Genomic DNA, 24,566 nt, shown 5'->3' with positions numbered 1-24,566 from the left:
GACGAAGGGAAATGAGTCCTACCTCCAGGCTCAGCTTGGACGGCTCAACAATGTGGAAACACCACAGCTGGGTTTCCAAACCCCAAACGATAGTAAAGTGCCAGGTGTTTTCACATGCTGTGGAAAAAAAAATGCCATTACTTTCACTGAATACTGCAGATTCAAACCCACTGCTACATCGCCACTTTAAAATAACATTCGTTTCAAATTTCTTTTAGGAAATAGCAGCTTTGCTAAATCCAGATCAAACACCGCAGACGTGCACTCACTGCATTTCGTAAATAAAGTTTACAAGAAAACTGTTCAGATGAAGACAGTGTTCTGGGAATAAATATAACACTGATCAAACGTGGGATACCTGAACTCCAGTAAACCGCATCCTGCACAGGTTACGCTGGAAGGACATGTGTAGCTTTCCCAGCTCCTGCATAAGAAAACAACACAGAGCTTAAAAACGTGAAAAAGCTGTGATTACAGTTTATTAATGTCTAAAGCAAACATCGAATGTATTTGGAAGTGATTCATAATGATCTTTCAAATAAACAAAGTTATCAATAAAATTAGTGTATTCCATTGCTCCTAAGACTGAATATTCAAACAATCTAACACCACGGTTTCCCTCCTGTCATTGTGATAAACAAAGGTTTGTTAAATGCAAAACGTTCTGTATTTCACTCACACTTTCAGATAGAAAAATTAATGATTTCAGTGAAATATCTATTATTTTAAACAACATTCATAGGCTGTCCTTTAAAACTAATGATAAGGGGAAAAAAGTCTGACTTTCTTTCTTATTAACATATATGTATATAAATAATTTCTCATGTTAGCATTTCTCATGATCGTACCTCAGGAAGCAGCAGGTCCTGATATACCAGGCATGAATTCTTACAATACAGAGAACACAGGGTTTCTTAACCTGCCGTACAAGTCATTATTTTCAGATCCTAATTCCCGGAGTTCTGTACCTCTGTCCCATCCGGTGGCGTCGTTAGGTCCGATCTTTCGGGGCGATAGCCCCGAATATTTTCGCCCTGAAAAAGGAGGTGTTTATAGCAAAACAACAGACAGACTGTGTAACAGAGCGGAACTTGACTTGCAGCGTCCGAAGGTGTGATAATATTTATTATATAGGTAGATATAACCTCCCCAACTTACCGATGTCGATCTCCCTTCAAAAAAAAAAAAAGACAAGCCCCAGGCAAACTTGACTTACCCCTGATCTTTTCAATAGCTCAATAGCTTTTCAATAGGCAAGCATATATGAAGCAGGCAAACTGGATAGGTTTTCTTTTTTGCTATATTAAGCTATATATTTTGTTGGATTTTGATCATACACATTGGAGGTATGGTACATTTGCACATTTCCCGTTACCTAGTAGTTATTCTTTCCTTCTGTTTAAATGTAAAACTTAATTTTTGTCAGGCATTAAAACTCAAAGTCATCTCAGGGTCGTTGGGTAGGATGCTTTACAAGTCTTCCCATGCAAAAAGTTCAATTATTACAGAACTCAACAGCTGCTGGCAGCCACTATCTCAGTTTTTTCATTTGCAATGGCAATTGAATACAACAATCAAATACAGTCCAACAGTTTGAAATTTAGGGTGCTCTATTATTTTCAAAAAACCTTTAAAAGGGTATTTGGTCTAGTAAAAGACAGCCTAATTGGAGCACTTTGGCAGTTGTGATGACAGATTGGCTTTTAACTTCAAACACGCAAAATACATTTGGCTGATACTAGAAATGGATTCAACACCTACAAATCCCAAAGTAGTTGGTGTTTGGCAAATAGCTCATGACTTTTATCCAAACTGTTAAGTTTCACTTTTCTGATATTGAGACAAGACTAATAACCCAGCTTGATCAAAACACTGTAAAACTGGAGTCAGGACCAGTATGGGTTGGCTGAACAAAAGTGACGTTACGCTGACACAGAACAGCATTGATGGTGATTATAAAAACCTTTCACATTTTCAGCCTTACACTTAATCCGAAATCAACTTTTAAAAAAATCTCACGTTACAGAAGGCTCAGAATAAAGCAGGCAAAGTTGTAAGAGGTAACGCAGCATTTATTGTTTTCTGTAGTTTGGATACAGTACAATCAATAAATATTGATCCCATTGTTGTGGAAAAATGCCATAATGACACAACAAACACGCTCCCTGATGCTTAACAGATTCTTCAGGAGATGAACAGGGACAGGAGCAGGAACTCAATCATTCTTCTTTGGCATTGCTGCATTAACCAGCTCGTATACCACATAACCGCTTCCTGTGAAGACAAGCAAAATAAAGACATACATATGCATAAGAAAGTAAATTAATACTGTGACAGAATTTTTAAAAATAGTTTTACAGCATAAAAAACTTTTTTTTTTATAATGCAAGTAGGCAGAAACTTTAATACGGCTCCAGATAATAAGCAAAGGCCTTTTCAGTGCCACTACATGGGCTTTACAAGAAAAACTCCTGGGCTCTCCATTAAGTCTGATCCGCAACTCCAGCAGACACCACTTTATAAGGTACACAGCATTTTGCTGAACTCAAATCCCCCTCTAGTGCAGCATCATGCCAAGGGTAAAGCATTAAATCCACGAATGTCAGAACATTCGTGGATTTAATGTCACGAACATTCGAAATGTCACGAACATTCAAACCCCTTTTGTCTGCTGTGCAGACAGAAGTGAGGCCGTTACGTACCTAGGACGGTGAGCACCATGGTCAACCTGTAAAGAAGAGCGTCACTAACTCCTCCTTTCAAGTGAATCGGCATCCCATTGTCCTCCTGTTCAGGGAGGTGGAAAAAAGACTGGCATCACACACTGATGTGTTCGAGGGATCTGAACACACATACTTTTGGAAAAGCGGCCCTATTCACACCTTTCCACACCTCTGTTCTCCTTACTGTAGCTTTACACATAGTCAGTACCACAGACTGGTACTCCTGTACTCATCAGTGTATACCATGCAGCAGTGCCTGATACGGAGGTGCACAACTGCAGTGATGTCAATAAAACAGCCTCCATCATTCATGCTGAGCTTATATTTGATACAGATAGCAGAGAGAGAGAGACAGGGGGCAGCAGTTTGTGGATGGAGCACCCTGGAAGATATCTGTCAGCGCTGTCTGATTGTGGTTTGATCCAGACTGACCACGAGACAAGCTTTCTATTTAGTTTTTGTTTTGTAGACGACACTGAGCAGAGGTTGAGATCAGTGAAACCAAATGGTTTTCATCCAGCTGAGCATTGAGTGCAGGCCTCCCGGTCACCGTTTCTGTGGGGCTCGATTCCATTTTACCCGAGAAGTTACTTGACTTCAATCTCACAATTTACATGAAACTTTTCGATACTGCTAATGACTTGTGTGTATTCCAATGCTATTACCAGTGTGGTTAGGTAAATAGTCTCTGCCCTCATAAATTACTTAAGGCAAAACTTTCTATTTCAGCAAACTAAAACAAAGTTTACGGTTACTTGGACATCCACCAAATAAGCCTGCCACTGCATGCATGTTTGTACATGTGCAAATATGTTTATTAGCACGCTACATATATGCAGTGCCCGAAAGTAAGCGCTTACTAAAAAGCAATGATTACTACCTCACCAAAGAAAGGACAAACAAAGTTGAATTACAAAAGCGTTAAGAAGCTTTGCCCATGTGTTCTTTTTACATTGCTTACAACACAATGTGTTGTTTGGAATGATTACTTGCTTCACACGCATTTGCCTGTGGATCAAAGCAACACATCAGCTAATCAAGAGTAAATAGTACATTATCGTTTACATATTAAGAATAAAGCAAAAAGGACAAATAATTACACAATTACTTTATACTTTAAATAAAGATTTGGCTAACAAAATTAAACAGCAGTGTCATACGTTTCTATGTTTCCATCACTGATTTAGTCCAGTGCTCAAAAGCAAAAATATTACCTGCTACAATCTTTCTATAAATATGCTGTGGCTACTATAAGCAGCGAAGCCTTTGACCCCGTAGTGATGATTTTGCATGGCCCCATTTCTACTTATCACACAGCATGCAGAGGAATTAGTCAGTCCAGCCCAAACTACTGATAAATCAAAATAGCAGAATTCAGATATAGAGTACTTATCTGTCAGCCTATAGAGGGGGAAGAAAAATACGTTTGAGTACAGAACTTAGAAGTGAAGTGCAGACTTAACCATTAACATTACCCAACGTCTTCACAACTGTGCACAGTAACAGTTAACAGTTACTCCATCTGTCGCTGGCAAGTCACTATATCCCATTCTAAATCCCGTAGATTTTTCCACTCATACTCTACCAGCTTCTGAGATGACCGCGGAGGAACGAAAACACGCGCACACACACACACACACACACAGCAACCTATGGAGGGATTTCAAAATCGGGCGCAACAGAGAAAGGAAATGTTCCAATGTTCAAAATGTTTACGTCTGTAACTCAGAACTTAAAATAGCTTTGCAGGCAGCCGTCCGTACTGCACTGCCGGCTCAGACGCGTTACCTGGAATAACCTCTGCTTCTCGGGGACCTTGTTCTCCACCTGTCGGCGTGCGCTGCTGCTGATCGTCCGCCTGGTGACGTGACGGAGGGCCTGACGGCACAGAGAAACGCGTTCAACAAAAATGAGAGCATTTTTGCGACAGTCACACAAAGTTACCGTTCGTCTACTATTAAATGCCTACTAAATATTCGGACCCTACGGATTGTGATAGTATGGAAGTATGGGTATTCGGATGCAGCCAAAACAATAGTTTTTACACAACTTAATACAGCCCCCCCGCCTACATTTGTTACTTAATAGCTTTTTATAGCTAGCTAAAATGCTCAAGCAAACAGACGAAAGGGAAAAATCAAGCTGTGGTATGAATGAAATGATTATACTAAATAATGTGTCTACAAAATGACATGGGACTAAGTTAGCTGATCGAATATATTACCAATGAATATGAGTGAGGTAAGTGTATTGCTATCTAGTGCTAACTGTCTTATTTCCGGCAGCACATCACTGAGTAAGTTAGATGAGTAACGTTGACCAGTAGCTAACTACAACTTTACATTAGTGATGCCTTATCGTGCGATGCCCCCAGCAAAACAGTAGTTTGAAATTGACTGACCTTGTCATAAGTCTAGCTAACATGTTAGCCCAATCATTTACCGATGCTATAGCTTATGCAAGCTAACGTTAACGAGAGCTACAACGTATTCCGACGAACCCAAAGGTTTGCTAGCTGAAATCGTGCACAAACCACCGCATATTCTGGTCTAAGTATTATTTCTAAATTCTTTCTACACTGAAACTAAAGAGTTAGGTACCGGCATTTACACACCGCGGGCCCTACTCCTGGAACTGCCTGACCGCTAAACGTTGACAAGACAGCTAGTTAGCCTTAGCCACCGAGCTACATCGAGGAAGTCGCTAGCGCTTTGGCGTTTCTAAACTAGCCAATGCTAGGCAGTTTATTAGGAAACAGATTAGAAATGCGTGTCGCGTTTAAATCAAGCTGAGCCGTACAAAGTAACCAGCTGTCTTACCAGAAGATGTCTGTACATGTTGAGCTAGCGGTGCTTCTCTCTCGTTTGGAAGGTGCGGGCATACAAGGACACTGAAGAAAAAATACTACTTCCGCCAGTGGAAGCGTTGCGTTGAAGCTGTCACGTACTCCTGCCTTTGATGATAAAATCCCCCTTTTACAGATATTTTTATACAGACCACCCCTCCATGCCTCCACTAACCAGAAAAGTAATGAATAATGACTTAATTAGTTCAGATAGTATGATACAGTTGTTGCTTTTGATTTATATTAATAAATTTTGTATGTATAGTGCTCAGGACCATTGCGTGTAAAACCTGAAATTCCCCATTTACAGTAGTTTATCTGTGAATCTGGCAACCTCTCCAGTTATCCCGACATCCACTGCAAGCGAAAGTTATTTCCTGTTTTAATGACGCATTAGCAGCAGGTTATCGTCATCACGTGAGCAAGCGGAGACAACCGAACACTTCCGATGTTTGCTTCACTCCAGTTTAACGCTTTCCCAAGATGTTTCGATTGTGACTTCCTTTCCTTAAACGTGCTGTTGTTAGCAGGTGTTTCTCTAGATTATCCCTGGACAAAATGTCATCCTTTGGTCACACCATTGCAATAACGGTCATCTCCTTATCAGGAAAGGGGATATAGTATGTATTTACACCTGCCAGTGGCTCTTTTACTTTCACTTCTAATTACACACAGTAAAGACTGCTGGAAGTATATTCTCTCAGTTATCTGTGATATGTGTGTATGTGCAAGTTATTTCATCCATAGCATATAAAGGGCTGTCAGTACGAATTGTTAACTTTACTGAGGCTACAGCTGACCTCTTTAATTTAAATTGGACAACTGTCCAAACTACTTTCTTTACAAACATTTACTCACTACACGGTTAGTGGTGGTTACTGTAATTTCATTGGAGACAGCAGTATGTTTTACTTGCTGATGCTGACATCCAGCATTCTCCAGCAAACATTCATGTTGCCACAAATGAGTGTTTCCTTGCAGCTTTTTATGTAGTGATGCTGCAATGTAATACAGATTATTTATAACGTTTTTCATGACAACAGCCCATATCATTCTGAGACGGAATTACAAATCTGCCTCTGCATGTAAACCAGAAAATGTGCTTTATAATTTGGGAACTTTTTTTTACATTTGTGTATGCAAAGAATTTTGAAAGTTCTGGTCATCTCAAAAAATCTAGGTCTAGGTAAACCTAGTTTAAAATTCACTCTCTAAAATGTATTTTTTTTTTTTTTGCAGAACTACAGCGTTAGATTCAGACTGCTTTTGCTTTCCTTTCACTTACTCATCAAAAGTTCAAGATTTCAAAACAAAATGTGACAAAGATAATACCAAATCAGTTGGTTATATTTGTTTTTATTTGTCTGGTATATGAAGTAAACTCTTTGGGGAAAAAATGAATCTTTACAATACAAAAGATAATGAAACCAAAAGCTATACAAACCAAAACTAAGTATGACAAATTCATGGCAAATGTAAAGTGCAAATTATTTGGTAACTATTGTGACTTTAGGTCAATTTTTTAAAAATTTCCCAGTAAGCATTCCCAAAACAAGTATCCCAAATATTATTGGTCCCTAGTTTTCCTTTAATCCACTTGATTCTGAGAAAATTCCTTCCGCATATTGTTATTCACAACAAATGTTTCAGTGTTGTATGTTTCAGTTGTATACAGCATAATATTTTCAAAAGTATGAAAACATATAATACTCTTTTTAAAATCCTAGTATTGTTTAAATAAACATTTAACTGTGAACAAAACTGTTACCGTTAACTTTACACAGGAAAATAAAACTTCCACTATTGTTGAAACGTTCATATGGTTGTCTTAATCATGGACATGTGTGATCTGTCTAACATGAAATGCGCGTACTCATAACATACAGCCCAAACAATTTAATGCATTCCACATTGAAGCCGTTTAGAATTAAACCTGGAGATAAATAAAACATTTAAATAAAATAATAAATAACAGTACATTCACCAGCAGGAAATATGTTAAATAATCTATTTTTTACTCGTTATAGAACCGAAATATTCACAACCACTTAAACACACTATTATTTTTGCTTTGCCCAATGTCAGTTCATTCACAATGTAGTCTCTCTCGGCATGAAATGCACATTTTATACTTCCATTGAACAGTTACCGAGGAAAAATTCCATATAATCGCAGGCCGCAGATTACACAGGAATTTTCCGTGATCTTGACGATTAACCCCAAGCTACCGCAGCTCACCTCTGAGGTTCCCATTTTCTGGCACTGTCTCCTGCTCTACGATTGCATAGCCAAAATTCTGCCAAACGCTGTGCGTTCATCCATCCCGGAAAATAAACTAAGCAAACATTTTTTTCAAACACGCAGAGGACAGACACTTACAAAGACCAGTGCTTCTACAGTAAGTTAGCTAGCGGTCCCATCCGGGCCTCCAGCCATGCGCATGCACGGGGGCTCTCCAAGCGGGGGGGAGGCTTTTAGTTGGGGATGTCGGCGCTGTTGTTGCGGTTTCCGTATTTATGGTGGATGATCAGCAGCACCACTCCCAGGAAGAAGCAGACGGAGCCCACAGTGATGTAGGCGATGCCCAGGAAGGGGTTCTTCCCCCCCATCCAGGAGATGGTGCTCAGGATCATGCGCTTGCGGCCTTCAAAGCTGCGAACGGGGTAATCTGAGGTTACATGGTTAGGGAAAAAGGTCACAGCCTTGTAAATTCAATCTAGCATCAGGAAACATTAGGGCACCAGGCCCAAAGCTCAACAGTAGGGTTGCAGAAGAAGCTGTAACTCACCAGGCTGAATATGCTCTTACCACGCTGACTATTAAACTCGTAAATAAAACCCTGTGCGATGACTGACATTATTACAACATTACATTACTTTTCTCACATTGGTGATCCCACTGCTCGCTTTTGCCCAGCGGCTGCCAGCAGATGATGAATATTCCATCGTTTCACCCCGGGACTTAGGGAGCGCTTGTAACTCATAACTCGCGGGAACGGCAACAGACTGGACATTTATGACAACGGCGCCACATCCAAGCCTGGGAACAGACACGCAGAGGCCGAAACATGACAGCTGTGCCCTGGAATACCTCATCAAAGCAGGCAACTGGGAAGCAAGCATCCAGCACGCTCGACTACTGGTGTGCCGGGGACCCGAAAAGGACAATGGCATGGAGACCTTGCGCGCCATGGTAGGACTCCAAGCCATGAATCAATGAGGGCGGGAAGCCCATGAGCACTCGTTAGCAAAAGGATACTGTAGGTGACGTCCAAGGTGTAGTTGCCTCTGGGCAGGGTCGGGGTCATGTTGCTCTTCTTCTGGATGATGCGGTAGAGCTTGCGGAAGGTGGGCAGAGCCGCTGTGCGCATCCACACGATGAAGTCCTCGTTGATGAAGCCGTTGTTCTCCGGGTCCGTGTCCAGCTCGTAGACTGGCTTGCGCCAGTTCACCGGCTTGGTCGTACCTGGAGGACGAAGCAGACCGCAACTTTCAAGCTAAGCTACCTGCAACTACCTTTGGTGCCCATAAACACCTACTGCCGCTGCATATGCTTTAGAATTAAAGTAGTTCTAAAACACACATACATATAAATTGTTAATCCAGGTGCTCAGCAAAGACAAACAAAAATTGCAGTAGAGGACGGTGCCCTTATGCTGATATGATGCTTCAAGAATATGACTTATTATCAAGCAGACAACTTCCTGGCCAACTGCACCTTGCTCTGCTCAATGCCCTAGTGGTCAAAACCCTCTCCTCCGGTCTGACCTCTAACAAATCACAGTCTGTATCATGGTCGCACCAGCACGCCACTCTTTACTCCTTGCCAATGAAAAGCCCTACAGTGAGATCACCTTGGAAAACTGCGGTGAGGTTGAGGTTGTTTCCTCCAGGGTTCCTGAATTTCACGTGCTTGTCCGTCCACCAGGCAATGCCCTTTTTCATCAGGGGAATCTCGGTTCTGGTGCCATTAGGGTCAATGTAGAACAGCTCCAAAGTGTCTGGGAGGGGGAGGAATAAGAATAATGAGGTGATGTCATGTACGGTTAGATCATTATGGATGGTTTTTACTCACTTGTTGGCTACAGGGGTCTCACCATTAAAAAGACTGTTGGCAATAGCACCACATGGGGCGATGGGCTTGTTTTCATTGGTGCGATATGGTTCACACTCTTTGCTGGGATTCTGAGGAGAAAAGTATGTACAAATGAGAAAAGCGAGCACACTCACAGTTGCACGTATGGATCAACCAACCACAAAAAGAGATCTGCTTAGAAGTAATAACATTCAGATATTGCATAACAACAAAAAATAACATATCAAGGAAAAATAAAACTATTATATGAATTTTCTTTGAGTGACTGTGCACAGGTTGGGTACATCCTGATATTCCAGTTACAGTGCTGTTGAACCATATAGAGATAGCCATTTTTTCTGTCTTGTTCAGATTGCCATGGACGAGCGCAGAGAGACACGGGACTTTGACCAAAGGACTGCCACAGGAGAGGGAGCACAGCCATTCGACCTTGAATCCATGCAGCCACGTACCTTCAGCGAGGTCTTGTCACCGTTCAGCTGGCTGTCATCCCTGGACTTCACATAACGGCGATGATTCTGATAGAAGTTGGACAGCCCGTAGTACATGAAAACGTTGCTCTGGGGAGAAACAGTGAAGAGCAGTATTGAGCTTGTGTCCAAATCTAAGTTTAATGGGGTCCTTGAAAAAAATCATTTGAATCTAACAAAGATGGATTTTTTGGTCTATGGCAGTTATTAAAAATCCAGAAAGCGAGTTCCTTGGAGCAACACTGTATTTATTCCCAAAAGAAATATAGTGTTCCCTCATAAAAGTTATTATGATAAGAACCCTCACTATAAGTGATTAAATTGTTGTGCAGTTGAAAAGTATGGCATATCACTTTTAATATCTTGCAACAAAAAGAAACTAAAACAATGCCAAGGATTTGGAATGAGATGAATACGCAAGTGGGCTCTAAGATCTTACGAACATTGAAAGATACTATAAAATGAAATGCGTTTCTCCAGAAATACTAAAAAGCATTTAATTAAAAGTTTCTATTAATAAGTATACTCCCTCCCACAATTTCATCTTCAAAACAGCATAACTTAATTGGAACTTGACTGTTTCAATTACATTTTAGGGGCGAATACAAGACTTCAAGGAGAAGTTGTTAAAGGTAGCGTTTCAATTCCCAGGTGGCCTGTTGCAAATGTATTCTAGTGCAAAGTGCTTAACGTGAATTGGCACAGTAAATATCCAACTGCTTAAACTGATGACATATAAAAATGCAAGCTCGGCAAGTGTATGCAAAGCCAATGTCACCAACAGTCAAATTGGCTTCTGCCTGTTAATTTGGATTCCTTGGGCCTTTAACGATAACTCGAACCAAAGACAGTTCAAATGAGTTCTGAAACAAACAATTTTTACAGGAATCATCAGAAACACAGATGGCTGTTTTGGTCAAAATTAATTTACTTTTATCTAGGCAGCCAATAAACATTTGGACACAAATAAAAAGGCTGGCAGCAAGTTCTGAGAAGGTGGGTGTTGGGACCATGTTTTTTTGAGATAGACTGACCCTAGACTAAATTACATCAAGACAGCTAAAGCTGTTGACCATAAAAGATAATTACAAACTAACTTCATTTTTTTATTATTGCAATTTTCTATGTGTTTTCCAGGACAATGGGATATATAGGCACTTAAGCATACCCAGAGGTGGTCAGAGTAAACAAGAGGTGTGGTTAATATTAAATTTTTTCATAGATTAGCGGCCAGGAATAAAGGCATTTGTCGGACAAAGGACAAAAACAAGACAAAAACACTGACAACTCACTACTACCTGATTACATCTACATACAGGCAATTAGCCTACCATTTAAGCTCAATTTACATTTGCTACATTAACCTCCACACTCCCAAATTATACAACAAACCCAAAAATCTACCAGTTCAACTAGTAGCTAGTGGTAGTACTAGTCATCATGTCTATTTAACTGCAAGAGGAACACTGAGGATTAAATGACAAACAGCATGAACAGCACTGTACTTCAGCCTTATTCACAGCTGAAGAGTGTGAACCATTCTATATGTAGCAAGCAGCAAGTAAAATGTGTTCTCTTCCTTATTGGCTTCATGAATAATAAATGGTGTACAAGGTCAGATGTAAAAACAGCAGTAATCAATATTGGAACCTAGGCCACATCTAGGCTTATCTTGAGCAGTACATGAATCTAAACTGAGGATGTCAAAATGGAATTGATAGGAAACTGTAGTGAAATCAGAATGCATGTTCTATCTAGCTTTATATGCATCTACACATAAATTTAATTTTCAAGGTAAAATTGAAAACTGTATAACAACACTATGGCGTAAATTCTAATAGAAGTATATTTGGTTTATGACAAAATGACCAGCTCAAATCCAATAATGTTCTGAGAGAATATTTATATCTTCGCATACATACCGTTTTGAAGTTGTTGAAGTTTGCCGTTCGAAAGTATATCGTACTAGTTGCCCTTTAGGCTGTAATTGTAAAAATCTGATAGTACTGCGTCCTCAAACAGACCTTGCTCTCAGCTGAGAACTGTCTCATTGTGGAACTGTACACATCCTGTCCCCGTACTGTCGCTGTACCTACTGTATGCACTTTTGTAAGTCGCTTTGGATAAAAGCGTCTGCTAAATAAATAAATGTAAATGTAAAATGTACATTTCACCGTCAGGGTGATAAAACTTGCATGATTTTGTAGTCATGGTTCCCTGATCACAAACGTTGCCCCAAAGCTGTGTGAGTTTGCCAGCTAGCGGGCTATAAAGCAGAGCTTACCTCAAACGGTTGCTCGAGTGAGAAGGACACGGAGCACTTGCACGGCGCTGTGCTGTTCCAGCTGTAGTTCTGCGAGCAGTTGAAGCACGGACTTGACATGTCAGTCCCCGTATAATCAATCTGTAACGACATGGACCGTGCTAGCTGTCAAACACAGGAATACCGGCCGAGTCAGGGACTCTGGATCTCTGTCAGTCACTTCACCAACAGAACCTGGTCCACAATTTGAGTGTTAGCAGGTTCATTAAGTAGCTAACTAGTCTAACGTCGTGTAACTACAGTAATCTAGCTACCCTGTAAAATAGAGGAGTAACGAATTAGCTAGGTATCTGACGTTAGCTAGTTAACATGGTTGAATGACAGTTTTGCTGGTAATCACACGCTGATAGGTACCAGTTAGCTGGCTGGCTACAACTGAAAACCTTGTTAGCTAGCTAATTAGCCACTAGCCACTAAGAGGAACACTTTGTTGTGGCGATCATGCAGGTGATCTTTAACAAATCTACTGGACTAACAAACTAGCTAGCGATATAACTAGTTGTCTGTAATGCAGCTAACTGGCCAGTTAGCTACCTATATTAGCTAAGTAAACAACGTTACAAAATAATTTAGCTTAATGAATTGGTAAGAGACTACCCAATGATACTGTAAATATCAAATATTTATATTTCCAGTATATTATGATAAATTAGATAGCTATAATATGGTTAGTATTTATTCAGCTGGCTACCTGTGTTTGCTAAGCAAACAACGTTACAATGTTACAAACCAAGGGGTTAGCGAACGATTTAGCATAAGGAATTGGCGATAGCAGCTAGTTAGCCAACAAGCTAACATTAAAAAACCCTAGCAATCTAATATGACCTCAAAGACTTTATCACTAGTCTACCTATCGAGCTGGCTAACGTTACCGGAGAGCAGCTATAGGGAAGCTAGTTGCTAAAGCTACATTCGTTACCTCGAATTCTTTAATGTTGTTGGATGTGACGAAGAGACCAATGCCGATGGGAATGAAGATAAGACCGATAACGAAAAACGCTGGGAGGACGGTGCCCGCGGTGAGGATGGGCTGCCATGCGGGTAATCGTTGCTGTTTGAAGGCGGTGTTGTCGGGTTTCTTGCTTTTCACGGTCGATCCGCCGCCCGGCCCGGAGGCCCCGGAATGGTGTCCGTCCTCCTCCTTTGCGTTATAGCTAGACGCCATCATGGCTGCAGCGAGAAAAACAAACCCGCGGCCAACAGCTGACTGCGACAACCACAACCCCCCAAAAACTAATGTTAGCAACCTAACCTAACCCGTTGCCTAAACCTAAATCGCACGGTACAGGAAGGGAACTTGAATCTATTCTTTCACGTGATGATGAAAACGGTACCGTCCGTTGTCGTTTTAAACGCGTACATAAATCCGATCGGCATACTATTGAAGGAGGAGATTATCCTCCATCAGTGGGAAGCCTGGCTCTCAGCTCAGCAGCAGCTGAAGAGGAACAAAATAAACCCGGAAGTGTCTCAGCCAACAGCGCGAGGCTGCGGCCCGATGACGTCACGGCGGATTTTCGTGCCGCGGTGTCCTCGGTGCTGATGACAGGTAGTCCGGCCGCTGCGCTGCAAATCGACAAGGCTTCAGAATCTAACCGGATTCACGGATCGTTCACGCCTTTGCGTGAAAAGGTAACTTCATGTGTTAAATCATGACAACGGGTGACGGTACATGAACGGTTGGTGAAATTAGATCGGCGTATGACTATCGCGAGTGGCACGACTGTGACTGTGATGACGATGATTAACTTACCATTATTTTAATTATATAGTGCATCACTTTACTGTTATACACTGTTTCTGTGTGTGTTTATACGTATGTAAGTCAAGCAAAAATGAATGATAAAACACAGTTAACAGAAAAATTACAACGTATTTATTGGTGCAACCAAAGCAATCACAGACACAGAAAACGTATCATTACAATGATATATACTAAATAACACCGAGCCATACCAAATGGCCTGCTAACATCCTCGTGGAACAAACAAACCAAAATACTGTTGTGCATAGCTAAGTCAGGACATAAATACAACATAATTCTGCCATAGATCTGTGGGCCTTTCTCTCTATGTCATCTCTTAAATGATGGGAAAGAGGATTGGAGATTTGATTCACCTCTGAGATGACTCTTGCAATGTGCTGAACTGTCCCAGTATGAGGGGCTAAATCTATGAAGCATGGTGAGATGTAAACCACAAATGCCCAAACACTTTAGCTCTAATCCCTGCCCTAATACTGGGCTCTTTCCCCACCCTACTTTAATTTCTAAACTTAAATTCCTTTTGTTAAATGTATCCGGCAGTACTTTCACCCAAACTGATAGGATAAAGTGGCATGCATTGCCATGCTTTAGTAAAGTACTTAAAATAAGATTAACCAATTCTTTCCTCTAAATTACAGAAATCTAATACTGTATTTATAAAATGTATTATTTATAGGTTACTCCAGTGCATGTTGGCCTTATTTTGCTGTTGTAAGATTAAATAATTTCTGTGTTTTCACCACTACCTTTGAGAGATCGTAAATGGGCCAGCCAGACCCCTTGGTCTCCATTCCACCTCGAAATGTCAAGTCATTTCAGAAGGTTTTGAAAATGGAGCATGTTAACACAACCTGTATCAGAGCAGAGCACACACAATCATGTGTAGCACTGTCTCATGTTTCCCCATCTTCCTTCCTGGAGCTAACAGCTCCTTACACCTGTACGTAGGCTCCTCTTATTCCCCTTGTAAGATTTATACCAACTATCCCATGGTATGAAGTGGGCAGGTCTAGTACAAGGTAGGAACAAGGTACAGCATGTTGATGGGAGAGAAGACCTCCGGGCCAGGGATATCACTGTGGACGAGGTGCTTGCGCTGCCCCCTGTGGCCAGGAGGAGGACTGTTATGTCAAGTGCCAAGGAAGGTTGGAGCGGGTCTGTGGAACAGCCTCATCTCGGCTGAACCCTCACATGGTGTATGATGTTTTCTAAAAAGGAAAAATGGCAAAATAATATTATACAGGAAAGGATCCACTACAAGGGTTCTTTTAAATCCACATCATACAGACAAAAACATATGCTATACAGTTGTCTGAAATAAAATGATGATTGGAGAAAAATCTGTCTCGGTAGAAGTTTGTATTGCTGCAACACATACAGTCTACCAGAAGAAGCACCCCTGTTAGTATCAGCAACAAAACAGTAGAGCTTCAGCTTCCGGCTCCCTCTATCCAATGCATTTATTTCTTAATTGAATTGCATATCATTCTAAAGTCGATCAGGGCAAACCATGAAACATTCAAACCAGTGAAATGATTTGCTGAAGACAGTTCCCCTCTACCATTTTTGATAGTTTGTTAACGACCAAATTTGTTGATACCAAAGTTCATTACTATAATCTGTGTACAGTTGAGAGAAAATGTCTGTGGTGAAGTCAGGCATTTTTTTAGCAAACTGACTCCTGAAGGTTGCCAAACTAGAGGCCACTATCTGAAATGATCTAAGCATTCCCTGCTTATATCATCACATGGTCCTTATTAATTTTAATACCCTGAGCATCTAATAACGTCTCGCAGAGACTCCCACGGCTGTCCCTCATTTCCTGAGCACATAACTTGGTTTTTCATTGATTGATTGTTTTATTTTTTTTCTCCTTTTTTCTTGTCTCTTTCGGACACATTATTTATGCACCGCAGTATTTTTTTCCAGCACATAACTGTCTCCACACTGGGTTTCTGCTTTGTGTTAACATTGCTGTCTGAAGTATGGTCTCTGGGTCATGTGCTGCTATGTTTAATTATTGCTGAGCTTTAGACACGCTCTTTCACAGTGCACCGTAGCACCATAGTTTTTACGGAGGCAGGACTCAGTCAGTTCCCAGGTGGGACAGTGCAGTTCTACCCTTGGGTGAAGATCTTAATCAAAATGCTTCAGTAAATATTCAGATATTTATATGTGTATTTGTGTATATATATATGGCAGAGCTTTAGTGGTGAGCTGGGAATGAAATGAAACACATGCATTTTATGTTGATCAATGCTGTGACCCGCTGATAATATTGCTTATTGCTGCCCTCCGGCCCCTGATAAGGCGTAGAATGTAAACGAGCAAACTGAGAACTCAGAGGGTGTGAAGCTGCGTTACAGTGGGTGCTCTGCCTGCTCGGTGTGAATCTGAACATGGACCCACAATCCCCTCTGGTCCGTTGGCTGACCTTTCTCAGTTTGCTCTGTGAACACCCCCCCCCCCCCCCCCAACCCCCTTCCCTCCACTTCCCACACTCGGACCCTTTGATTTTCTCCCTATTACCTCTGATTCAGAGCTGATTCGATTTGCCTCCCCTGGCTGACTGGCCATCCACCATTCATCTGCTCGTTTGGATAAACAGTTCCCTTTCATGTGGAGGAGCCATAGTTAGTGATCACAAGAGCGGGAAGCTTTTAATTGCCGGAAAGCTCAGCTCGAGGGGTGCTTTGCAGTGAAGAGATGACCATGAGAATATGACCACACAGTGGCTATAGCGTGTTTCTGCCTGGATCCAAAGACACTAGTGCAATGTCTAAGTGTCTGTTTTGTCCCAACATATCCTGTGACCGAATAAAATCAATATGCCAATATAACTATTTATGGAATGGAAATCTAGTCCAAACAAATCAAGTCCAAACAAATTTTGACTGCTTTGAGATTGTATCAGTATTTCTCCATTTTATCGGTATTTGTATCAGTATTTCTCTTAGGCAAATCTTAAAAAAGATTCATAAAATAATGTTTCTCAATGTCAGTCTAACTAAAGAGTTAATAGTAGACACAGTATGCGGATGTCAGTATTCAATTAAGTGCTCAGTCATGCAAAATTAACTGAGAGCTCAGCTAGAGTTAAAACGATGATGGGTTCCCAAGACCAGCAGTGCCATAGCATATAAGTTTCTAAATTGCAATAATATTAAATAAAAACACTGATCTTCACGTTTTCACTAGTCAACCAGAAGGACAAAAGTGGCAAAAATGAAGCAGTGACCATACACACTGGCTGTGTTTGTGTCTGCAGGTTATTTAGGAGGGGTAAACGAGGAAATCCATTATATTGAGATGAGTAAGGTATAGATTTTGAGATGTTGAACAAACATCATCTGTGTTACACAGCTTTCATAACCTATTGTGTTGCAATCAGTTTGGCTATTTTGTATGTCCAAGCTGACCATAGTTTGTCTATGGAGTATTCCACTCTGTTCAGACGAGTGCTTTTGAGTGATCTACAATCCACGGCTACCAGTAACCTTTTTTTTCCGGAATACGACTGGTCAGTTATTTGCTTTTGTTCTGGAGAATGGAGCTGATCTAGAGTTCTGTCCTTTGTGATGAAGTTGTTAAGTCATTTCCTGTTTTATGGACAGCACATTTGACGGATACTCTTGGAATATTACATATTTTGCATTTTCTTTTCCAATCAAGCATATTTGGATATCATCACATAGGGAAATCACCATGGGATTGTTTTCAGTACAAAGCTGACCTCCTGCACTGGAAGACACTGGAAATACAGTAACTGTACTCAACAGAATAAGCAAATAAGCCAGTCACACACTGAACTGTCATTCTGAAGATGGCACTTTTGTGTGGGTTATCATGGTTTGCCAGCACGCATCTCCCAACATGCATTTCCCAGCATGGAATGACATGAACCATGATGTTGCAGTCGGAACGTTATTAATAAATGAGGTGAAATACGTTTTGCAATGTGATAACCATGGCCAGGTGCTGCTATTCCTGTCTCCATAAAAAAAGATAATTCTCACTAAGGTCAATACATTAGTGCACAATGCACAATTTTGCCATAGGGGGGAGCCAAAGACTAAAAACTAAAATGACTGATTACCCATACTCCTTGGCACCATCACAAGTAAGTGAAATCTTATCTCCGTAGAAATGTGCAATTTATGCATAATATGTACACATGTGAGTTTCAGACACATACAGTATTTCTTGCTGTTTCACTGCACTGTGGTTTAAAAAGTTACACGATTATAACATTGTCTTGTGGCTTAGGATACAAGTGCTGCCAAAATAATGTGAACCAGTTCTATAAAATTACCACAGTCTACTGTTCAGCTTTAAGTATTTTGTAATGTTGGTTAAACATAATCAGGAGTCTTTTAAAAGCAAAGCTCAATTAGTGGCAACAGTCACAGCTAAAATATGAGTAGTGTCAGCTTTTTTCCCAGTTGTCTTTGTCTTCAGTGAGGAAAGTTCCATGACTAAATGCAGCCTTAGGTCCGTACATTACACCCTCTATGTGTGTATGAGTTTACTGAGGGGAACTGAAGTGCCAGTCATGACTAAAGAAACTACACATAATGCAGAACCCGACAACTGTTGATTTTAAACTTTCTGATTATCTATATGCATTTCACAAAAAACATATATTCAATTTCTCTATTAAACAGAAAAGAATATAATTAATTGTTGTCTGCTAATGGCCAGGCATATTTAAATCATGTTATGAAGTGATGCTTAGTACAACATTTTTTTGCTGCAAGCACATTCCATACATGTAGGAATTTTCATTAAACTACAGTATATCAAAGGTGAAAAATACAGCCATCATGGAGTCTTGTATTATTGCGGTACTGAACAGTTTTGCTTCATTAGCTCCACTGAACATGATGTAAGCTGGACTGCACACAAGCCATTTTATTTAATTGACACACATTTCAAAAACCTAAACTGAAAGGAAAACAAACTTTATTCTCTGGATGATATGACAGGTGGTATGGGTGTATGGGATCACAGGACATAGTACAAAAGAAGTATCTGCAAAAGCCCACAGCGTTCGGCCATTGCTAACAGAGACAAGCAGTTAGTAACAGTGTGATCTGTGCAGACAGCACCAGTTGCATTCATTCAGTACAAACATGCTGGAAGCCGAGATCAAACACAGCCCCACAGTGCTAGATTTATACACACATAAACGCACAGACAGGCTTAATCTTTAAAAATATAGTATATCCATAATTACAAATGTGAAAAACTATCTGCAGTCTGGTGCCGTGGGTTGGCCAGCTAGACAGCGCAGGCTGTTCACTTCCTGCATGTATAACTGGGGGTGAATGGGGACAGTCCTCTGAGTGATAACGGTGTCTGACTCCTTTTTCGAACCGACCGCTCTGCAGCACCGGGGAGCAACAAGGGGGGTTCCCCCCGCCGGTGTTTCCATGGCAGCCGCGGGGGGGTTCCTCAGCCCTTCCCCCCGGTTGGAGGGCCGGCGATGCCGCTGCTACCGGCCGCAGACTTTCTCAGTTCGATTTTCACAGACTGGCTCTCAGCCCGCGACTCTAGCCTCGTCACCGCGGAGACGCCCACAACCGCCTTCCCCGTTTTCATACCTTTTGTCATGGGGATGCGTGAGGGTGTGGTCCGTGATGACGGCACATCCTGTCCAGGCTGGGGAGGGGGGGGGGTGGGGGGCATGGAGGCGGAGAGGAGAGAGACACACAGGAGACAAAGTTTAGCAGAGCACATCTCACAGCTGCCCTTCAGATCAGATTAGCAGGTACAACAACACACAAATCACAACAACTCAAAACGTCTGGAAAATTCCCATAGGGTATATGACACGCACAACTATACACACACACACACACAACAAATACACTATCTTCCACCTGGTCTGCGTACAAACATTTTGTAAGTGGCTTTGTATATATCCATTTTCAGATGACTTTGGCTGGTGTCGGATTTAGATCTTATTGCCTTTTTCTTAGTCACCAACTTCTAAAGAGCAAACCCAGAAGACACTGCTCTTGCTTTATGATAAACGGGCACAAGGGGAGGGATGAGCCCATAAAATGGTTTAATGAATCTGCACATCGTGATGCCCTGACATGCCATATTATCAGCTACACCACTGAAGTAGAAAGCACTGCAAATATTACATTTTTTATATTCATTATTATATTATTGCCATTTAGCAGACACTTATCCAGAGCGTCAAGCTTACATCCATTTATACAGCTGGATATTTACTGAGGCGGTTGAGGGTTAAGCACCTTGCCCAAGAGTACAGCAGTGGTTCCTCAGTAGGGAATTGAACCAGAGACTTTTTTTTTATGAGCCCTGCTCCTTTCCACTATGCCACACTGCCACCCCAAATGTGACCACAAAAATACTCAGGATCCTATTTAAATAGTGAGAGCAATAGTGGCCGTGCCTGGGCATGTGTGACTGTGTGTGAACGTGAATGCAGATGCTCACTGCTTCAGCCCTGCATCAGTGCTGGGAGTCCTTTAATAAAGCTTTCTCAGTCACGCTATCCGTCACGCACACAGGCCACATTATATCTCCCAGTATGAAACGCTGCAGCGTTTCACACCCATACCTCACCTTTCAGCTCGACACACACGCTGGGCTTTACAATGACCCGCATCTCAGTGCCACATGCTGGTGCAGTCCTATAAATACACACCATTCCACACTGAAAGCAACACGATACTCTTCCCCCTGCGATGTACTTGACAGTGTGTGGAAATATATGATATTCATTAGCAGGTTCAGTGGTGTGAGAGTGAGCCTATCTTGGTCAGACCCTCCTGGTCGAGCTATAGTTGCTGATCCAGTTTTTACTGGTTAAGGTTTCAGTTGTAAAGTGTCAGCTGGTGCCAGAGCATTTTTAGATGAGCTTGCTGAGGAAAAATAAACCCTCACGCCACATACACACATTGTTTCATTATAGTTTTGGTGTGTTTTCAATAAGAAATGTATCTCAGATTGTTTACACCTGGAAAGATGGTGTGAGCTTCCGTATGTAGCGAACAGTTCCCACTGATATAGTTCTGAAATACTTCAGTAGTTAATCGGCCAGGTGAGGCAACCGCTGTTTCTGATTCATTTGAGTCATTTAGGACTGATTCATTTGAATGATTGTATGTGTGTGATATGTGAATAATGAAAGGAGCCGAGAGGAAGGCCTAGCACAGTTCTCTGCGGTACCCACCGGAGACTGGGTCGGCCTGGAGGGCGCAGAGGTGATGGGAGTGATGGTAATGCTGCTCATCACTTTGCCAGGCGTGGTCTTGTGGCGAGGCGAGCGCAGCACGGTTCCCGTGGAGATCTCCTTGCTCTCCGTCGTCACGGTTACGGGCCTGACCGTGATGGTGGGGCTGCCGCCGTCCGAGCCGGGCCTCTTGAACTGGGGCCCCAGGTGGATGTGGATCTTGTTGTCCTCGGTGGTGGTGATGATGTTGGCGTTGGAGTTGTACTTCCGGGGCGTGGGCACCGTCTGCTTCTCGGGGGTCACCTTGAAGACCGCCCGGCCCATGGTCAGCTCCCGGGACTCGGGGGAGCCTGACACGTCCGGAATCGCGGAGGTGCTGACCGTCATGATGGAGATGGGAGACATGGACCTGTCTGAGAGACAGCTCCTGCTCCTCTCTGGAGATTTGGCCCGGGAGATAGTGGTGATGGTGACGGGGGACTTGGCCCTCTCCACCCCTCCCCCCGCGCCCTCGGCGGTCTTGCGCGGGGGGACGGTAGTGGGGGAGGGAACGATGGTTATTCTCGGCTTCTGCAGCCCCAGTGTGGGGATGATGGTGGCGCTGGAGAAGAAGTCCTCAGCGGGGGGGCTGGTGATCTCTAGCGTGGCCGAGCTGGTCTCGTGGTCGGGGGTGACACGGATGTGCAGGGGCTGGCCTTGCCTTTGCGGCGCGGGCATCTCGGAGCGCGGCGGCTCCCCATTGACATGGCCGGCTTTTTCCAGGCCGCTGTCCTTTCTCCGCATCCAGGGGATCCACGACTTCCGCATTCCAAGCTCAGCGGCGGCCGGGGGATAGCGGTCGAGGACGGCCGGCCGCTCCACTGGCTTCCTCAGCCCCCTCTGCCGCAGGTTGCTCATGATGTGGTTCTCCTCCTGGACGGACTTCCTGATGAAGACGGCGGCGGTGTCCTCCTCCGTGCCATCGCTGGCTGCCGCGTCCGTCTGCACCCCCGTGGAGGTCAGCGGCACGTCCACCATCCTCCTGCCGTTCATGCTGGGCCGCAGGGCGCGGCTGTAGCGCTTGGTGACCTCCAGCTCTTTGGTGAGGTTCAGCACCTCGTGGCTCATGTTGGTCTTCTTCTTCTCCTCTTCGACGAGCCTCTGCTGCAGCACTGAGTAGTCCACCTGCAGCTGGGACAGCTGGTCCTCCTTGCACATCAGCTCGTGGATCTTCTCCTTCAGCGCTTGGACGTCGGCCTGCAGGTCCCGTGTTTTCGCCTCCTCCATCTTGCACCGCTGCCGAAGCTCGGCCTCCTGACTCACCGCCTCGCCCTTCTCTACGGCCTTGTTCCTGGCGATCTGGCTGCGCATCTCCTCCAGCAGCTGGGAGAGAACGTTGGCTTTGTCCTGCTCGGTCCTGAACTTCTTCTCCAGCAGGTCGTACTCATCCTCAGTCTTCATCAGGTCCCCCTCCACCACCTCTAGCTGCTTGAGACGGTTCTTGAGCCTCTCGATCTCCAGCGTGAGCTCCTTAACTCGGTTGTCCTCTTGCGACGTGGCATCTGGGGATTTTCCCAGGTCTCTTTTCACCCTGCTCCTCACAGCCTCCCTCTCTGCCTCCTCCAGCCGCTCAATCCTCTTTTTCATCAGGCTGACCTTTGAGCTCAGGTCTTTGCACTTCTCCTCCTCGCTGGCTAGCTTACTCTTCAGCTCCTCCTTCTCCTTCGTGAGGGATGTCACCTTCTCCTCCATCTCGGACTTCAGCTTGAGCAGCCTCTTACTTTCCTCGATCAGCTTCTCCGTCACCTCCATGACCTTACCTTGCTCCGTCTTAAACATCTTGTTCAGGTCGTTGCTCTTCTGCTCCTCCTGCCGGATCCTCTCAGCCATGTTCTTTCTTTCATCCACCATTATCACCGTGAACGACTTCAGCTTCGTCAGGTCGTCCTTTAAGCCCATCTCCACCTTTTCTAGCCTCGTTTCTGAACACTCGAGCTCCTTCACACGGTTTTTCACCGCCTCCAGCTCAACGGCCAGGTCTTTGGCAAGGCTCTTCTCCCTGTCCAGGTTGGCATGGAGCTGGCTGCACTCAGACTTGCTCACGCTGAAGGCCCCTTCCAGCTTCTCTAGCTCCACCATCCTCTTCTGGAGCTTCTCCACCTCCAGTCTCAGCTCCTTGCTGTGGGTCTCCTCCTCCTGCAGCATCTTCTTCAGCTCCCTGCACTGGGACTCTGTCTTGGTGATCTCCTCGTCCTTCCCCTCCATCTCCAGGACCCTCTTCCGCAGGTTCTCCAGCTCTGCCATCAGGCTGGAGTTGCCGCACTCCCCCTTGCTGATCTTCTCCCTGAGCTCCTGCAGCTCCTCCTCAGACTTCTGCAGGTTCCTGTTGCTCTCCTCCAGCTCCTCGATCCGGCGCGTCAGGCCCGCCAGCTTCATCCGCAGCTGCCGGTTCTGCGACTCCTGGCTGGCCAGCTTGGCGGTCATCTCCTCGTGGTCCTGCGCAAACCTGGCGGCCTTGTGCTCCAGCTCCACCTCTAGCTTCAGAACCTTCTGCCCGTCCTCCTTGGCCTTGCTGCCCACGGCGGCAAGTTTCTCCTCCTTCTCCTGGAGCTTCTGGACGAGGTCCTGGATCTTCTGACTCTGCTGGTCGATCTGCTCGAGGTGGAGCTGGCGCTCGTCCACCAGCATGAGGGCGAAGGACTTCAGCTTCACCAGCTCCTCGCGCACCTTCTCCAGCCGCCTGCTGTGCTCCTTCTCTTTGCGAGTCTGGAACACTTTCTCTTGCTCCAGCAGCCTCTTCAACCTGAAAAAAACCAACACAAACTTACAGAGCGAGAGGTCTGTCTTCTTCCTTCTGAACCTTTAAGATGACAGTTTATAATATGCAAAATCTTGTTCTGTTCTTGCAGTTGCAATTTTTACTGACACAAAAAAACAAAAATAAGATACCAGGAAATACATTTCAAGTTCAGCAAAACTTATTTGTGGCTTTTATGTGAATACCTGATTGCCCGAGAAGTCTTCCTTTTCAGTTAAAAGAGAAAAAACTCAGCACACATATCTATTCTGTATACACCACTTCTGTCAGGGAAGTGAATTGACTGAATTAGCCTTTCCCTCCCAACTCACCACAGCAATAAATGCAATGCAGACAGA

At 43.5% G+C, this 24,566-nt stretch overlaps 3 protein-coding genes across 4 annotated transcripts in view; all 3 read right to left on the bottom strand.

Moving 5' to 3' along the window:
* Nucleotides 1-2,065: 2,065 nt before the first annotated feature.
* Nucleotides 2,066-5,634, bottom strand: LOC118786717 (cytochrome c oxidase subunit 7A2, mitochondrial-like). The gene is made up of 4 exons (XM_036542001.1): nt 5,543-5,634; nt 4,512-4,601; nt 2,703-2,787; nt 2,066-2,274 (listed from the first exon to the last, which is right to left on the bottom strand). The coding sequence occupies exons 1-4, from the start codon at nt 5,558-5,560 to the stop codon at nt 2,216-2,218; spliced, it is 252 nt and encodes an 83-aa protein (XP_036397894.1). The 5' UTR covers nt 5,561-5,634; the 3' UTR covers nt 2,066-2,215.
* A 1,304-nt stretch (nt 5,635-6,938) lies between these two features.
* LOC118786716 (cell cycle control protein 50A-like) lies at nt 6,939-13,901 on the bottom strand. Its single transcript, XM_036542000.1, has 7 exons — nt 13,376-13,901; nt 12,418-12,537; nt 10,116-10,223; nt 9,665-9,752; nt 9,422-9,568; nt 8,827-9,033; nt 6,939-8,236 (listed from the first exon to the last, which is right to left on the bottom strand). Exons 1-7 carry the CDS (start codon nt 13,622-13,624, stop codon nt 8,043-8,045), a joined length of 1,113 nt encoding a protein of 370 aa, XP_036397893.1. The 5' UTR covers nt 13,625-13,901; the 3' UTR covers nt 6,939-8,042.
* A 464-nt stretch (nt 13,902-14,365) lies between these two features.
* LOC118786715 (filamin-A-interacting protein 1-like) overlaps nt 14,366-24,566 on the bottom strand; it is a 34,076-nt gene continuing 23,875 nt past the window's right edge. The window contains exons 5-7 of one of the 2 annotated variants that reach the window (XM_036541997.1): nt 21,432-24,213; nt 19,458-19,882; nt 14,366-15,429 (exon numbers count right to left, since the gene is read on the bottom strand). In XM_036541997.1, the coding sequence (XP_036397890.1) occupies nt 19,676-19,882; nt 21,432-24,213 (2,989 nt within the window). In that variant the 3' untranslated portion in view covers nt 14,366-15,429; nt 19,458-19,675. The remainder of the gene's footprint in view (nt 15,430-19,457; nt 19,883-21,431; nt 24,214-24,566) is intronic. The other variant, XM_036541999.1, reaches the window with a different exon arrangement.

The sequence above is a fragment of the Megalops cyprinoides genome, chromosome 12 (genome assembly GCF_013368585.1).
Source record: "Megalops cyprinoides isolate fMegCyp1 chromosome 12, fMegCyp1.pri, whole genome shotgun sequence".
In the NCBI taxonomy this organism is placed as follows: domain Eukaryota; kingdom Metazoa; phylum Chordata; class Actinopteri; order Elopiformes; family Megalopidae; genus Megalops; species Megalops cyprinoides.
The sequence above is the reverse complement of the archived record's forward strand: the minus strand, read 5'-3'. Positions and strand labels throughout refer to the sequence as shown.

Coding starts and splice junctions, on each gene's coding strand:
- LOC118786717 (XM_036542001.1), bottom strand. Junction 2,788..4,511: donor AGAAGCAGAGGTTATTCCAG/GTAACGCGTCTG, acceptor CTCCCTGAACAG/GAGGACAATGGGATGCCGAT. Junction 2,275..2,702: donor CATGGTGCTCACCGTCCTAG/GTACGTAACGGC, acceptor TTGTCTTCACAG/GAAGCGGTTATGTGGTATAC.
- LOC118786716 (XM_036542000.1), bottom strand. CDS start 13,624: ATGATGGCGTCTAGCTATAACGCAAAGGAGGAGGACGGACACCATTCC. Junction 9,753..10,115: donor GTGACAAGACCTCGCTGAAG/GTACGTGGCTGC, acceptor TTTTCTCCTCAG/AATCCCAGCAAAGAGTGTGA. Junction 9,034..9,421: donor CCTCACCGCAGTTTTCCAAG/GTGATCTCACTG, acceptor TTCGTCCTCCAG/GTACGACCAAGCCGGTGAAC.